Source organism: Macaca fascicularis, chromosome 2 (assembly GCF_037993035.2).
Source record: "Macaca fascicularis isolate 582-1 chromosome 2, T2T-MFA8v1.1".
Classification (NCBI taxonomy): Eukaryota; Metazoa; Chordata; class Mammalia; order Primates; family Cercopithecidae; genus Macaca; species Macaca fascicularis.
In genome coordinates this window covers 100,552,061-100,568,180 of record NC_088376.1, presented here as the reverse complement: position 1 = coordinate 100,568,180, position 16,120 = coordinate 100,552,061, and the positions used below count along the sequence as shown (strand labels likewise).

Here is a 16,120-nt window from a genome sequence, read left to right as displayed (position 1 = left end):
ACCTATAACGTGAATTCTAAGAACTAAATATTTCCAACACAAAGCTTAAGGGCAAATTCTGGTTTTAAGCCTCTGGCAGAGTTTCTCAACAGAGATCAATTTTCACAAAAGTTATTTTAGTACAGTACAAACACACTAGTTCAAAAGTGGCAGAGAAAACGTCCTTTTTCTTCTGAATATCTGGCCACTATGTGTTCATTCACTTCACATTTCTGACCCAAATACCCAAGGCTCTACCTCACTGTAATTTCTTCACTGATCTATACTAACTGCCAATGCTACAAGTACCTTCTCTTCAAGCAGTCACTCTCAATCTTGGGTGCACACTGGAAAAATCTTGGAAGCTTTAAAAATATTGACATTGATGCCTGGGTCTCATCCCTGAGATATTCCAATTTTATAAGTATGAGGTTCAGATCTGGGCATCAGGATTGTGAAAACTTCTCCAGGTGATTATAATGAGTGTCCAAGGTAGAGAATTACCATCTTAATGACATAATCACCAATAGTTCACATAACAAATGTCAATATCATGAAAGACACTCCTCCACTTTTTGGCAGGAAAAGCATTCTAGATTAAAGAAGACTAAAGAAATATGGTAACTAAATATAATGCATGATTCATGATTGAATACTGAATCAAAAAAGCTATAAAGGACATAATTAGGACCATGTGGGAAAGCTGACTATACATTGTATTTTAGATAATATTACTGCACAAATATATAAAAATGTATTAATATACACTTCTTGATATACTTGTATTTATATATATTATATTCATATATACAAACATCCTTATTCTTAGATGATGCATACTCCTGAGCAATCTATTTAGAAATAAAACATTATGTCTGCAACTTTGTCAATGGTTGCAGAATTTACATATGTATACGTAAATGTATCAATATGTTTGTTGTATTATTTTTTCACCTTTTCTATGAATTTCTACAAATTTTCTGCAAATTAAAAGCATTTTCCAAAATAAATTAGCCATGCATGGTGGCACATGACTGTAGTCCTAGTTACTCGAGAAGCTGAGGAAAGAGAACCATATAAGCCTAGGAGTTCAAGACTACATTGAGCTATGATTCCACCACTGTACTTCAGCCTGGGCATCAAAGCGAGACTCTGTCTCTAATTAACTAATTAAAAATAAGTGAGTAGCTGAGCACAGTGGCTCACGCCTGTAATCCCAGCACTTTGGGAGGCCGAGGTGGGTGGATCACCTGAGGTCAGGAGTTTGAGACCAGCCTGGCCAACGTGGCGAAACCCCCCGTCTCTACTAAAAATACAAAAATTAGCTGGGTGTGGTAGCAGGCACCTGTAATCCCAGCTACTTGGGAGGCTGAGGCAGAAGAATCACTTGAACCCGGGAGGCAGAGTTTGCAGTGAGCTGAGATCGTGCCATTGCACTCCAGCCTGGGCAAGAGACAGAAAGACTCCATCTCAAAAAATAAACAAACAAACAAAAATTAGCTGAGCATAGTGATGCACACCTGTAATCCCAGCTACTCAGGAGGCTGAGGCACAAAAATTGCTTGAACCTGGGAGGCAAAGGTTGCAGTGCACCGAGATCAGGCCACTGTGTTCTGACCTGGGCAACCGAGTGAGTGAAACTCCGTCTCAAAAAAAAAAAAAAAAAAAAAGTGAGTAGCTTCAGCTCCCAGTGGCTTTCCAGTTCCCTTCATATACCACTTAGTTTTCCTCATTCAACCTGTTTAAAAATGTCTCAGCATGTGATTGAAAGAAGAGAAATAAAGTCAGGAAGAAAAATAAGAGTATGGAAATTCTCAAGTTTTAAGGTTTAGCTCCTAGGTTTTTAATCTCTAATTCCTGTTGTATGTATAACATCAGCCCCATATTTCCATCCCTCCCCCAAAGTATGCCTACACTTGAAAATTTGTTATTTCCTGCTGGAGCCATGTGTCCTCGTGACCACCCACTTCCAACATAATCTTCATTGAAGGCACTGAAGGTTGGAGGGATATTGGGATCAGGCTTAAATTTACAATGCTTTCTGTCTGCATCACCTGAAGAAAAACACACAAAATGGGTATGTTATCAGTAGACAAATGTCCCTCAAGATTCTCTAAGCAAGGCAAGCTGGCTGCTACTGGCTGGTATCTCTTCAAGCAATTAATATTAGGGACTGCATGCATGTCTCAAGTTCCTGGGATAGTTCAGATACTTCATCTGAATTTAGAAAGTACTAGTCTAGGAAAGAATGCTTTTCATACAGTGTAGCTATCTCCTACAATTTTGACTCTGGCCTTTCCAGTTAAAGAAAAACTCCTCTGAATAGTATTTAAGTAAAAACAATCAACAATCAAAACGCTAAACTATATAAAAAGCTTGGCTACTAAACAAATGCTTGTTTTTTAAAAAAGACACCCATGTACTGTATTTTGTATGATTGTATTTGACCAGTTTATGTGTACTAAAATAATGGATATATATAGACACGAAACAATTTGTTCTAGGCAGGCACAGCCTTGGGGAGAGGAGTGTCTCTGATATCTTGCTTACTGCCTCTTGAACCATGACAAAATAAACATTTAAGTTATGAGCTCCACCCAGAAGTTTCTAAAACAGAGTATCTTAGTACCACATAGGAAAGAAGAAATCTCAGATTTTATTTATTTTCTGACACCTCCAGAATGGTTTGTCACAGAGAACATTAGCAAATCCTAACATTACCTACTGCACTATCGTGAGGTGAGACCTTCTTAAACTACAAAAGTTATGACAACAAATGAAACATACTCAAGACTGTTATTCAAAGAAGTGTAAAATGGAGAACAGTGAAGTCACTGATTCCAAGGTGATTTCATCCAGCCAAGAAAAACTTAGTATCAGATCCCAAAGTTCACAGTAAAGTGTCATATACGTAAACTTTTTAGAATCACTTTATAAAGAATACAGGAAAATTATCATTAGTAAATTTCTAAGTGTCATTACCATTGGAATCACTTCCTTCTACAGCTAGTTATTTTTGGCTGGTGCTCACTGTCACATAGAAGCAACTTGTAGGAATTTCCAAAGGCCTAAAAAGATATCTTCCTTGAGAAAAGATGTAAATTTACTGCTGTAAGGTGTCTAGCAACATTACCAGTGGAGAACCATATTAAACCATGCTCAGGGATTAAGGTTCCCTGATCTCCTCTCGATGCACAAATTTGGGCTATAAGTCTGCATGATAGCCAGTTTTTGACCTTACCTTCTCTGGAACAAAGCTTTTATCTTTCTTTTGACCTTTCTCTGTTCAATGCCAAGACAACCTTCCATGTAGTCCCCAAGAGTGGGCAGGAAAGTTAGTTCTAGTTCACTCTTGCCTGAGGATGTAGCCCTTTGGAGTTCCAAGGTAACACAGGAAGGGTCTCCTACACTGCAGGACCTACAGGACAACCTACCTTGGGTGAGCCTTAGGTCTTTCCTTCAATCCTCCTCACCCCATAATGCTGTGAATTCAAAGGCAAATGTGGTTTCGGTTTGCCAAGACTGCGCTTACCTCTTTGGATTCTGGCTTTCTCCCATAAACACTAGCCTGGCAATTCTCCACTATGCTGCTGGCTCTTCATTTTTCGTAAGTGATTTTTTAAAAGATACGCTTTTAGTTGGGCATAGTGGCACATACCTGTAATCCCAGCTACTCAGGAGGCTGAGACAGGAGGGTCACTTGAACCCAGAAATTGAAGACTAGCCTAGGCAACATAGCAAAACCCCATCTCAAAAAAAAAGTAAAAAAATATAAATATGTATATACACTTTTTATATACTAACATTTTTGGTTTTCAGCAGGAAGATTCCATCTGAATAACTCAGTCCATCATTACTGAAAATAGAAGTCCTTTTACATTAAAATCAAGTAAAACACAGGTACATTGCTCCCTATTTTCAAACATTAATTGGCTCTATTTTATTGCCTCAAAAGTACACAGCTCACAAGATTTATTATACAATATAAAATGCCCAGGTTTTCTTATATGCTGGATAAAGTTTTCACTTACATCAGTTTCTCTCTAACAGCAAGTACATTCCAAGCCTCCTGTTATTCTGCTGGTTGCTATGCACTCTAGAATGGCACACACTTACTTTAATATCACCATTTTAATATGCACAGCCATAGCACACATTTTAAAGCAAAGGAGAATATGTGGAACACACAGCAAATTAAAAAGCAAATAACAAAAGGGAACAAAACAACTGTGACAAAAGGTAATCTCCTTAATAAATAAAAGAACTTCTAAAAATAAATTCAAAAGAGAATACCCCAACTGAAATGGGTAAAGAATAACTTACCAAAAAAGACTAATTCACAACATGTTAACTCTCACTAATAATCAATAAACACGAGTAAAATCAGCATTAAATTGGTAAAGCTGAGTAATGCTCACCATGGGTGAGGGTTGAGAGAGAGAACAAACAATGATGGTAGGAGTGTAAACTTGAAGAATCTACCTAGAAGCCAATTTGACATTAATTATCAAGATCTGGTAATTCTACAGGACCCTATCAAGACATAAGGACACGTGAATAAAGTGACACACCTGCCTATTTCTCCATCCTCATTTCACATCACCTTCTCCTTCATTCACCTACTGGCACTCTTTTAGTTCCCTAAAAGAACAAAACCCCTCTCCATATTAGGGGCCTCCAAAGATGCAAGTGTTCCTTTCTTTCTAGAATGCTCTTCTCCACATCCCATGGCACATTCAACCCCCTGCCTACGTAATTTCCATTCACTCTTCAGTCCACTTTTTCAGAGAAGCCTTACTAATCAAAATCAGGTTCTCCTGTTATAATCTCTCATCACACTTTTTTTTTTTTCGGAGACACGGTCTCCCTCTGTTGCCTAGGCTGGAGTGTGGTGCTGCACTCTTGGCTCACTGCAATCCCCACCTCCTGGGCTCAAGAGATCCTCCCATCTCAGTCCCCCAAGTAGCTGGGACCACAGAGGTGCACCACCACGCCCAGCTAATTTTTGTATTTTTTGTACAAACGGGGTTTTCCCATGTTAGCCAGGCTCATCTCAAACTCCTGAGCTCAAACGCCTCAGCCTCCCAAAGTACTGGGATTACAGGTGTGAGCCACCATGCCCAGCCTCTCATCAAACTTTTTACTGTTCCTTAATTATACTACACTAACTTGCAATCACTTCCTTTGGAAAAATTATTATAATTATACATTCATAATTATTTGTTTGATAGGTCAACCTACTCTCCCAACTCAAAGTGTCATGGGGGTAGAGATCCTCTACTCAGGTCACACATAGGTCCCCAAGTGTTATCACAGTGCCAGACACATAAATATTTGTTAAGGTAAAACTGAATGGTGCTCATTGCTGTAATATTTATGACAGAGCCTCCCAACTAGTGTGTCAAGATATGGATATTTTCCGCCCTGAAACAGCTGGAAAGGGTCTGGCTTACTGGCTGCCAGGCAGGGTTGATTTAACCAGTAAGCTATATAAATATAATTTTCTACATGTGCTATGATATGAAAAAGGTTGAGAATATTAATAATCATCTCTGTTTTACATTTGGAGACATCTTTCATAAATACTGTCACTTCAATTTTTTTGTCCAACCACCTACCCATTATCTTGCTTTTGGAAATATGTTCAAGAACCCATCTAGGCACCCGCTTTGCCTGATCATAAGACAAAGCGTGATTAGTGTAACACCTTGTCTCTGTTCCAGTTAAAGGGAATCCAAATTGTTCCAAGACAGCCTTTTCCGCAGATCCTAAAAATGAAAACAAAACAAAACAAAACAAAAACACAAACACACAATTAGTGGCTCTTAAGAACAAAAGATTATAAGGAAAAGGAGAGCGGTGTGATTTACAAAGGACTGGCTCAAAAGTCTAATCAACGAGAAAATCTCATTTTTGCAACTATGAGATGAAGAAAATAGTAGACAAAGTACGGATTTGCCTATAATCAATGAATAAACTGCAGCTACAGCGTTAACTTTTGAATAAAGACTTGATCTTATTAGTCTTTCACATCAAATTTCCAAATCATCTCTGAAGCACTGATATGTGTGCTGTTGCAAGATGACAGTAAAACTGGTACTGTTTTTCCGAGTGGGAGAAACCAAGCACACAATCAATAGTGAGTCGGTTTCGAGATAATCCTCCCCTGATGCCTTCTCAAATCCTCAACCCACCAAGGGGGTAGTTCTCTTGCTAGATGCCAAGTATCCAAAGGAGCAAGTTAAATTGGCACATCCACAAAGTGTAAGAAATGAGCACGTCTTAATTTTTTTTTTTTTTTTGGTCAAATGTAAGGTACTCATTGCAACATGAGTTTTTATACACTTTGGAGAGATAGCAGGTATTCTTCAACTGAACAATGACGAAAGAAGGGCAGTTAACTAATCTACTAAAACTATGTATTAATTTATTCCTTCATTCATACTTACTGAATGCCAATTATGTACCAGGTACTGTGCTGGTTAGATGATGGAGACCAAAACAGACATAGTCTCAAGTCTTACGGAGCTAACAATCTTAGTGGAGGACACAGACTTTTATTAAAACATAGATATCGCGATGAGTAATTTGGGGGAAGAAAGTCTGGCGGGGGTGGCTCTGTGAAGAAAACTAAGATGCCCGGGGTAAGGAAGGACATGAGGGAAGCCGGCCAGACGCGAGGTGGGGAAAGGAGGCCGAGCCGGGAGAAAAAAGGTCAGAAACCAAGGGCCGGGTTCGGGGCCCAGCAAACGGTGAAGGCTGTCCGTCAAGCACTGCCATTCACATTCCAGGTAGGAGTCGGAGCCTGAAACCTGGGCCAGGGAAGGGAGGACGGGCCCACAGACTTACCATCCGGCTGCTTCCCTGTCAACGCTCCCTCAGCGCCCTGACTCCGGAAGAACTGCAGGGCCGTGAGCCCAGCTCCCGCAGCGCCCACTACAGCCCCGGCCACGAAGCCACTCAGAAAACGCCGGGAGCCCCGGAGGCGGGAAGCGATACTCTTGGTAGCCATCTTGCCCGAGGTACCGGCCTTTTATCACGGCGCATGCGCGCGCAGGCCGGCCCCCGTCCCGCCGCCCGCCAAACTGAGGGCCTCGTACGCCCCCTGGTGACAAACCTGGATGCCCTGGCGCATCCCCGCTTCATCCCTGGTCCACTGGGCGGGGCGATGGATGGGGAATACGATGTCTAGACGGTTTAGTGGTGTGCTATGTATAGTCTTGAGAAGAAAATGCCTTTAGTCCCATTTAACAGCGAGTAAACACTTGCATATGGTTACACTAAGGTCTCCAGAGCCGATATTCCAACTCAGGTCTATTTATTTATTTTTTTAGCGACAGGGTCTCTGTTACCCAGGCTGCAGTACAGTGGAATGATCATAGTTCATTGCGATCTCGAACTCCTTGGCTCAAGCGATCCTCCTGCCTCAGCCTCCTGAGTAGCTGGGACTACAGGCACGTGCCACACTGCCTGGCTAATTTTTTTTGGCAGGAGTGGGGGAGTAGAGAAGGGGATCTCCTTATGCTGCCCAGGCTGGTATCCAACTTCTGGCCTCAAGCAATCTTCCTGCCTCGGCCTCCCAAAGTGCTGTAAGTCCAGGTGTGAGTCACTGTCCCCAACCTTCTCTTTTAAATTGGAATAACAATACTTAGACCATAGCGTTCTTGTGACGATTAAAGGAGATGACACATGTAAAATGTTTAGGGAAGTACCAGGGGCATGTCGTTAAGTGCTCTGTAAATGTTAGAAATGTTTGAGTCATCTCTACTCTTTGTCTTGATAGAATATAAAATCCAGATTGCTGAATGCCTGCTGGCAAAGAAAGGATAGATAGATTTCATGGACTACCACTCACAAATAAATGAGTTCATTTTGCAGCACAATCTCCAGCATTCCGTGTGGACTTAGTTCTTAGTAGAACTTTCAAGTTTCCTATTTCTTAGAAAACTGGTAGGAATAACTTTCATCTGATCCCACTGATGATTCACTGACCAGGAGGCCACTTCTAACAACCTACTGAAGTATGCACATTATTTTGACAGCCTCAAATGGGAAGTTACCCCCTTGCTAGGAATACCTGTTGTGAAGGACCCTGACTGGTTAAGCTACATCAACCAGAGTCCTTCCTAGGGATTTTGGATCTAGTACTCTCTCTGGGTAGCAAAGCTGTGATGTGAAACTCTGGCACTGGGCCAGGCACAGTGGCTCATGCCTGTAATCCCAGCATTTTGAGGGGCCGAGACTGGAGGATCACCTGAGGTCAGGAATTTGAGACCAGCCTGGCCAACATGGTGAAACCCCATCTCTACTAACAATACAAATATTAGCCGGGCGTGGTGGTGCGTGCCTGTAATCCCAGCTACTCGAAAGGCTGAGACAGAATTGCTTGAACCCAGGAGAGGGAGGTTGCAGTGAGCTGAGATCGTGCCACTGCACTCCAATCTGGGCAATAGAGTGAGACTGTTTCAAAAAAAACAAACAAACAAAAAATGCAAACCTCTGGCACTGTCTACAGCCTTGTTTCCTCCTAAGAAGTCAAAGGAGCAGATACATCTGGTCTTGCTCTGAGCAATAATGGAAGAAATACCAGGACACAGGTGGAGAAGGCCTGCAATGCTGTGACCCCAACTCCCAAGGCTCCTGAAGCCCACATACATCCTGCCTTTCTGAAGGCTTGGCTAGTCATTTCCCCCAGAATCCTTTCAGTGAAACCCCCTTTTTTGTCTAATGGTTTCTGTCACCTGCAATCAAGGATCCTGAAAAATACAACCAGACAACACTGGTATCTGTAGACTTCAAGGCTACTTCAGCAGCTTTCCCCAGAATTTACTAAATACACAATCACTGAGGTACTGTATTTCTTAAGGCTCTTTTAAGTGCCAGACACTGCTAAATACTAGAGAAATAAATAGTAGATGGCTTTTCCTAATCCAGATCCTCTACTTCTAAACAACAGTGTAACCCCACATTTGGTCCCAAGAGGTCAAGAACTGGAAGGGCTGCCTGCCTCTGGGTAGGAAAACTCCCTCTGGGCCTGTATGCCCACCTCTAAAATTGGCATTGGGCCAGCGATTTGTAAACTTTAAACAAGGTTCCTAGGTGTTCCATAGGGATGCCTGAGACTTAAAGGGATGAGAGGGTAAGTGAAATGGTCCCTTGGCCCTCTTCTACTTGCTCATTCAGACAAGCCTGGTTAATATAAACCAACTTCTGTGTCAAATTTCTTTTGGTGAAAGAAGTCCTTTGCTAAAGGGAAAGTTTGACCAGATGACTCCTAAGGTCCAACCTTTCAGCTTTTCCAGCTCCAAGATCCTGTGTCAAAAATGTCAGCCCTTTGCCCTCCTTCCTTCATTAGGGGCACTCACTAATAAAAGGTGAACTTTCTAAATGTGGAAGAGCAAAAACAGCCAAATATTGGGCAACTGGTTCCTGAATAAAGGGTCCTTTCATCAAAAACTTTCTCCAAAAGTATCAACAGTTGCTTAATTCTCATAATAAAGGGTGAATTAAAAGGGTGTTTCTCCACGTAGGCAAGTAAGAGTCATGGACCAAAACAACTTGTTAGTGCAGAAAGCAGTGAGATGATTTCTGGGGCCTTCCTGTTAAGTATTAAAGACTATCATTATTTTATTGTTGGGGAACCATGAGTTCCTTTAGTGAGATTAAGTCCAGATCTCTGAAACCGGAGACCTGCTTTGCTAATTCCAGGTTGGGGATAAGGACCCATAATTGTATTTTTTAATCGCTCAGCAAATGACTGCAGTACTCAGCAACGTTTGGGAATGGCAGTTTGTCATCTGCAGTAGTCCTGAATACAACTATTTTCAAGGCTTCTCTGCTCCACTTACAACAGTATTGCTCAGGGTTGTCTGCAAAGTACAGGACTGGTGGCAGAGGATGGGGGAACGGGGGAGTGTCTTGGACATTTGGAAAATATGCTACCCTGCAGAAACTTACCCAAAATCCCAGAACAGTTCGTTCAGGAGAACGGTCCCCATTCATAGTGTCCCCAACTAGACCCTGGACTTCCGAATGGCAGAAATGGAGACCTGTGCTTAGCTCCAGCCCACAGGACCATGGCAGACTAGGCATTCAGCCATTAACATCTGTTAGTATTACACATACCAAACAGGAACTGACTTGAGTCAGCCCTCTAAGCAAGGGAACGCCATTTTACTTCTAATCCTCATGAAAGGAAACTCCAATCCCCGCCACGTAATTAAGAGAGACAAGATTGTTTTATTATTATTTTATTTTCATATACAAAAAGATAAAACTTGAAATAGTTCTAGATTTTTCCTCCTATTGTTGGGGTGTAACTGCTTCTTCACACAGGGGGAAAAAACTACATTCACATCGGTTTATTTGAGGACCCAGTGCAGAGTTCAAGCAGCAAAACCCCAACTTAGCAGATCTAATTTCAAACTTGACACTCATTTCTAAAATTACCACAGTAAAAAGGAACAAAGATCCACTGCAAATGAATGAACTATGATACAATGTTCTTTCCAAAATGTTTTCATTTTGCAACTGTAATTACATGGATGTCTGCTTTAGGCCATTTTAGGGGTGTGTGTGTGTGTGTGTGTGTGTGTGTGTGTGTGTGTAATATATATATATAAATCAGCACACTTTTCAAATCCAGACAGGGTAACAGCAACAAGCTTAACTCTGTATATATATATATATATTTTTAAAACATGATACTTTAGTATAACTTTTGTTAATTCAGTAGTACAAGCTATTTCTGTTCTACAAAATTTTTATTTTATAGCTACAAGGGTGAAAAGTGACCTACTACATTTACATCTCACATATCCTGGCATACAAACAGTACTTATTGAATTTGAGCCAAAAACTAGAAGTCTTTAGTTTTAGCACTTGAAAGAGCTTCCTTGCTTCTATAGCCTTAAATCATATACTGTCACATTTCCAGAATTTGCAATTACTCATCATTTTAAACTGTGAGAAACAGGTGAACCCAAACTTTTAATTACAATTTTTATATACAAGTTAGGTAACACAGCTCAATAAGACTTAGCTATCCATCCTAAGCCCAACACACACATTCTCCACTAAGTTAGACAAGTCTTAGGGTTTTCCTTCTTTCCCTTACAAATAATGTACAAATTTAGAAGTAGCTGGTAAAACTGATATATATATATAAGATGGCAAATAAAAGGTGACATTTTCTGTTGGTTCCAAAACTGTTCCTGCAAATTTTGTTCTTTGCTGTGTTCTTTAACCGTATGTGTTACATGCAGAAAGCTCTTTTCATAAGAATTGACATCAAACTTGATGTAAGTTAAATTTACAGTACTGTATAAAGTTATTCAGATTCAAGGACAAATGTGGAAAAATATTAACAGGTGAAAAACTTGGCCTTTGACACTACCAATTAAGATCATGTCAAGTTCATAAGCAGATTTTTGTACAGTTGAAAAATGGCATTGTTGTGGATTTGTGGTTTGGAACTGAAATCTAGAAATATATTTCTACTCTGCGGTAACCCTCTCCCTCAATTCTGAAGTACCACTCAACTTTCTCTGCATTTTTACAGAATTATAGAAAAAAAAGAGAAAAAAAAAAAAAACCGCTGGCATTTTAACAATTCCTTTCCTCACTGGCAGTCTTAACATTTTCAGATGAGGTCTCCTAAAGAATCTCTAATAATCACTTGCTCCCAGTCGGCCTTTCATGATGACTTGGACACTTTTCCAATTAAAACTCAGATGTTGCCTAATCTTTCCTACTCTCATCTCTGTCATTGTTGGTAAAATTTGGGCGACTGCATTTTTCCCTTATGGAGAAATTATTTGGCTAAACACACACTTAACTTGTGGCAGTGCTCTGAGAAAACCCCACTCGGGCTAAAGCACTTGCAGGGACTGAAGTCAACAGTCCACTGAATGGGGCAGAGACCAAACACTTAAGATGACTGACTTAGGACCTTCACTGGGAACACACTGACCTTGTGTCCCATGGTCTGCGGAACAGCAGCTCTGCAGGACAGCAGGACAGCCCAGGAAGGTAGACCATGCTCATATGGCTGAGTTACCACTTTTAATCTTGGTCTGCCATCTACGCCCCAGAGACAAAAATTCAGATGTGGTGACTGCTGGTTAATTAAACTTTTTGAACTGGTAAAAAAGGCTCTTTAAAAAATATATATATTTATTTAAAATACATCAAAATGACAAACAGCCATATCCCACAAGGCCTAATTTCACAGCAACATATGCTACAGACATCTTCCCAAAATGCACTATGGTGGATAGTGGGTTTTTTATCCTGCCATTTAAAGGAATGTTCTACATTTGAGCATTAGCGACTGGAAATGTGTTACAAAGAGCTTATCTTTGGAACTAATTTGCGTGCAAGACCAGCCAATTAAATCGCTTTGCCTATTCAGATACACGAGAATACTGAAAATGGCAGAATTCAAAGAGGAACACAGGAAGCACCATTCAGATGACACTCTAGACCCATCCCACCACAGTGCCAGGACGAGCTTGCCAGAAGCCCTTTCTTCAGTCCTTGGGAAGAGTTTTGCTTTAAAACAAGTGCCCACGCTCAGTAGGGTTCCTGCATGTGTACGTTAAAAGTCTGCAGTATCAAGAGGACCCAGATGGTGACACTGTTCAACATGAGGTCTGAGGTAACTGGTTCTTAAAATATCTGGATCACAAAAGTGCATCCAGAAATTAGAGCTGGGAAAAAGGAAAAAGGTAGAGGTGGGGGACTAGAAAAGACAAGTAGAAAAAAGCTTACAGCAGTTGCTTTTGGGGGGAAGAGAGTGACAAAAACAAAGGCACAACAGAATTACATTCCAAGACACGTGGCTGCAGAGCAGAGAAATGTTCTTTTTATGGGGAACAGATGGGGTTGGTTTCTGGAGTGCTACTAGATCTGCTGGAACTAAATTTATTCCAAGTATAAAAAGGGTAAAGTGTAAACCTATACGCTTAACCAGAATGAATAATAAGCACAGCTGGTTTAAAATGACACATTAGGGATTCTCTTGATAAAACTATCCAGTCCAGTGCACCTCTGTCTGGAAGCAGCAGCTTGAAGCCAGCGGGCAGGGTCTGGGGGACAGGTCTTTAGCTGGGCCTCAGGACTGGCCATTATGCATACCAGAAATTAATTATTCATTATAGATCGCCATCAAAAGTCCCACACAAATAACCATCCACTCTCTGCCTAAAAATAAACAGGCTAAAATGAAGACCACTTTCCATATTGTGGCAGTGATGCTAAGCTTCCTAAGAAAAGCAGGAAAACTCTGGAGCTATTTGAAAGATGCTCTGCTGTTACTGGGGTTCCGAGCTTCTTCACTGGGCTCCTGGCTGACTCCACAGATTGAAGCAGCGAGCCAACCCAACCATTCTCACCTCCAAAAGAGCCCTGACCAGAGAGGACAAAATGTGCCTGGCAGCTCTCCATTTAATTGGATCACTGCATCCACATGCCACGCTCCCCACTTTTCTGAACAATTACTTAACTGGGTAATTCTGTCCCCCAACCTGGATAATGTGATCTTAGGTAATTCAGTTTGGTGGATTACTCAAACCACCAGATTCTCATTTCAAAGTTTTTGTACCTGAATCTTATTCGAGTCCCATCCCACCCCAATCTGCACCCCTATACAATTTCTGTTCCCCCAAACACTCTCACATGACTATGTCCTATAGCAAAAGCTTACAAACCAATTTTTGACCGCAGAACCCTTTGTTCAACAGAAATCTCAGGAGGAAGCACCAATGTAAAACACACTGCAGGCCCTCTCTCCTCCCAGTCTACAAGAAGCTGAGCTGAAGTATCACTGTCCTACACAAATACAAGTGGAGTTTTGGCCAAAAAAGACCCGCAAATTGACTCCAGTCTGCCAGTGTATCACAAGAATCCATATAAGCGCTAAGTAAAAGTTCCACACCACTCATGCTCCAGTGTACGTTTCTCTTGAAAGGTAAAGCTCATTAGCTCTGATTACAAAATCATTCAAATTCACTAACTTTATAAAAATAATCTGTGGTATAAAACAATCTCCACACTGTGTAGAAGAAATCTGTCAAGTGATATAACTAAATATATATGTAGAACTATCGATTTTTTTAAAGTAAAGTTTCAAGTGTTGTGTATCTATTATACAACCTATTCTTTTATTTACAATGCTAACATTCTGACGCAAACGTGATTAGGACAGTCAGGGAATGAGCCCACACCCAACCAACAGAGAAGTTCCCAGGACTCAAGACAGAACTCATGCATTTGCAAGAAGACCCATCCTCACCTACCTGAAAAACTTGCGGGTCATATTTTTCGTAACTGTGAGCTCAAAAATGTAAACTTTCCAAGTGAATGTAATACTCTTCTGTAGATGTCCAGCATAGCCCAGGTTTATATAACCCATTACGTGCACACACAGAGTGGTGTGTACATTGCTTTAGTGTCCTGTGGTTGGTTTACAGTAGTTCTCAGAATTACCTAGGCCCTAGACAATCCAAACACTGCCCTAGAGAAATAAAGGCAATGCAGGGCCCATCACCACACATTGGCATTTAGAGAATATGTGTTTCAATTACTGAGGAAAAATCACTTCAGTTATCTCTATGAGCTGCCGTAGGAGCAAATAAAGTATCACTGGTTTTGGCACTACAGGGGATACGGGAAGTACCACAATAAAAAAAGTCTTGTTTCATTCATACCTGGAAGATACCGTCATGAAAATGTAAAAACTTGGTAAGAATTTAAATAATGATAAATTCTTTAAATTCAAATTCTTGTTCGAACCAAAGTTTACAGTGGACCCAAAATAAACATAAAACATTCAAAGTGTCCCACTAGATAATTTGGACTTTTGTTTGTTGGCAGGCCTTTTGGAGCCACCAATTGTTTTAAAAAATGTTATTGGGTCAACTGAATTAATTTCCAAAGGGGTGTTTTTTCTACAAAACTAAATCATTATTTCAAAAATCTTTTCCAACCTTCTAAAGGTTTGGGATACATTCATAGGTAGACTGCTGGTTACAAATCAACTACCTGGAATCTTACTTAAAAGAATTATGTGTATAACCCTGAATTCATTAAACATTTACAAAACTAAACTGAGAAGATGTATATACAGTTCATCAACTGAATTACTGGGCCTGTTTATCTAAAACATTATCTAAAACATTACTGTCAATTGAGATTTAAACTAATCATTACTAGATTGAACATGTTAGCTGCTGAGTATTTCATTAGTTTAGAATTTGCAAACAGCCATTAACTAAAAGAATTCATGTCACCCCAGTGAAAAGGAGAAAAAGACACCTTGTCCCCTTCTCATTCTGGCTGTTTGCCCAGGATGCAGGGTAGATAACTAGATTCACGGAGCTTCTTAAAAAAGTATGGTCTGATGCCCCTGAAATGGGAATCAGGCCTGGCCATCTCTCCAAAGGTGTGCCATCAAAAACTCAACAGGCTAAAATAACTGAGACTGAAAATCAAACTGAGTTAACTCCTGGAAACTGCTTTCCAATTAGTTTATTTTTCTAGTGAAATCAAGTTCTCGAGAATAATAACTAGCTGTCCAACTTCTAGTACCAATTCTAAAAACTTAAAAACGTACATACTTATGCTTATTAGATTATTTTAAAAACCAGCAAGTCTTTGTGTTACCAATAGGTGCTGGAAACTTTATACTACATACTAAAAAAGGCAAAATTCTAGTTTCAAGAGGGCCATCCAATACTCCCACTTTAATAGAACAGCCACCTCCCCACCCTCATGGCTCAGAGCACAGGGGCCAAGTGACAGGCTTTCTGAGTCACACACAACACACGAAGGACATTCAATACATAGCTGGGCCTCCTTCCACCAGGGAAAAACCCCACACACAGCCAGAGCTCACAGGGCATAGTAGCAGGATGGAGGAAACGAGAATATGGCCAACTAAAGAGAAAGGTGACAGAGCCCAACTACAGGACGAAGTGCTTTGCTGTCTAAGTCATGTCAAGAGGGTCAGCCTAGCCTCTTAGGGCAATCGAAGAACTATCTCTGTGGCTTGGAGAAGAGAGACCCTTCCCTTTGCTAAGAATATGTGAGCAAGAGTCTCTATCCTCCTGAAGATGTTCAAGGCTGGAAAACAACCTCTTTG

At 40.7% G+C, this 16,120-nt stretch overlaps 1 protein-coding gene across 7 annotated transcripts in view; it reads right to left on the bottom strand.

Moving 5' to 3' along the window:
* Window positions 1-6,998, bottom strand: part of EXOG (exo/endonuclease G) — a 29,241-nt gene extending 22,243 nt beyond the window's left edge. For 3 of the 7 annotated variants that reach the window (XR_012430985.1, XM_074031713.1, XM_005546676.5), the window contains exons 1-3: window positions 6,829-6,998; window positions 5,598-5,747; window positions 1,894-2,033 (exon numbers count right to left, since the gene is read on the bottom strand). Coding sequence is in view for 6 of the 7 variants with exons in the window: in XM_074031713.1 (XP_073887814.1) it covers window positions 1,894-2,033; window positions 5,598-5,747; window positions 6,829-6,991 (453 nt within the window). In the remaining variant the exon portion in view is untranslated. Of the gene's footprint in view, window positions 1-1,893; window positions 2,034-3,783; window positions 3,836-4,397; window positions 4,457-5,597; window positions 5,748-6,828 lie in introns of those variants that run through there. The other 4 variants (XM_074031715.1, XM_074031716.1, XM_074031714.1 and 1 more) reach the window with 4 other exon arrangements.
* Window positions 6,999-16,120: the final 9,122 nt, after the last annotated feature.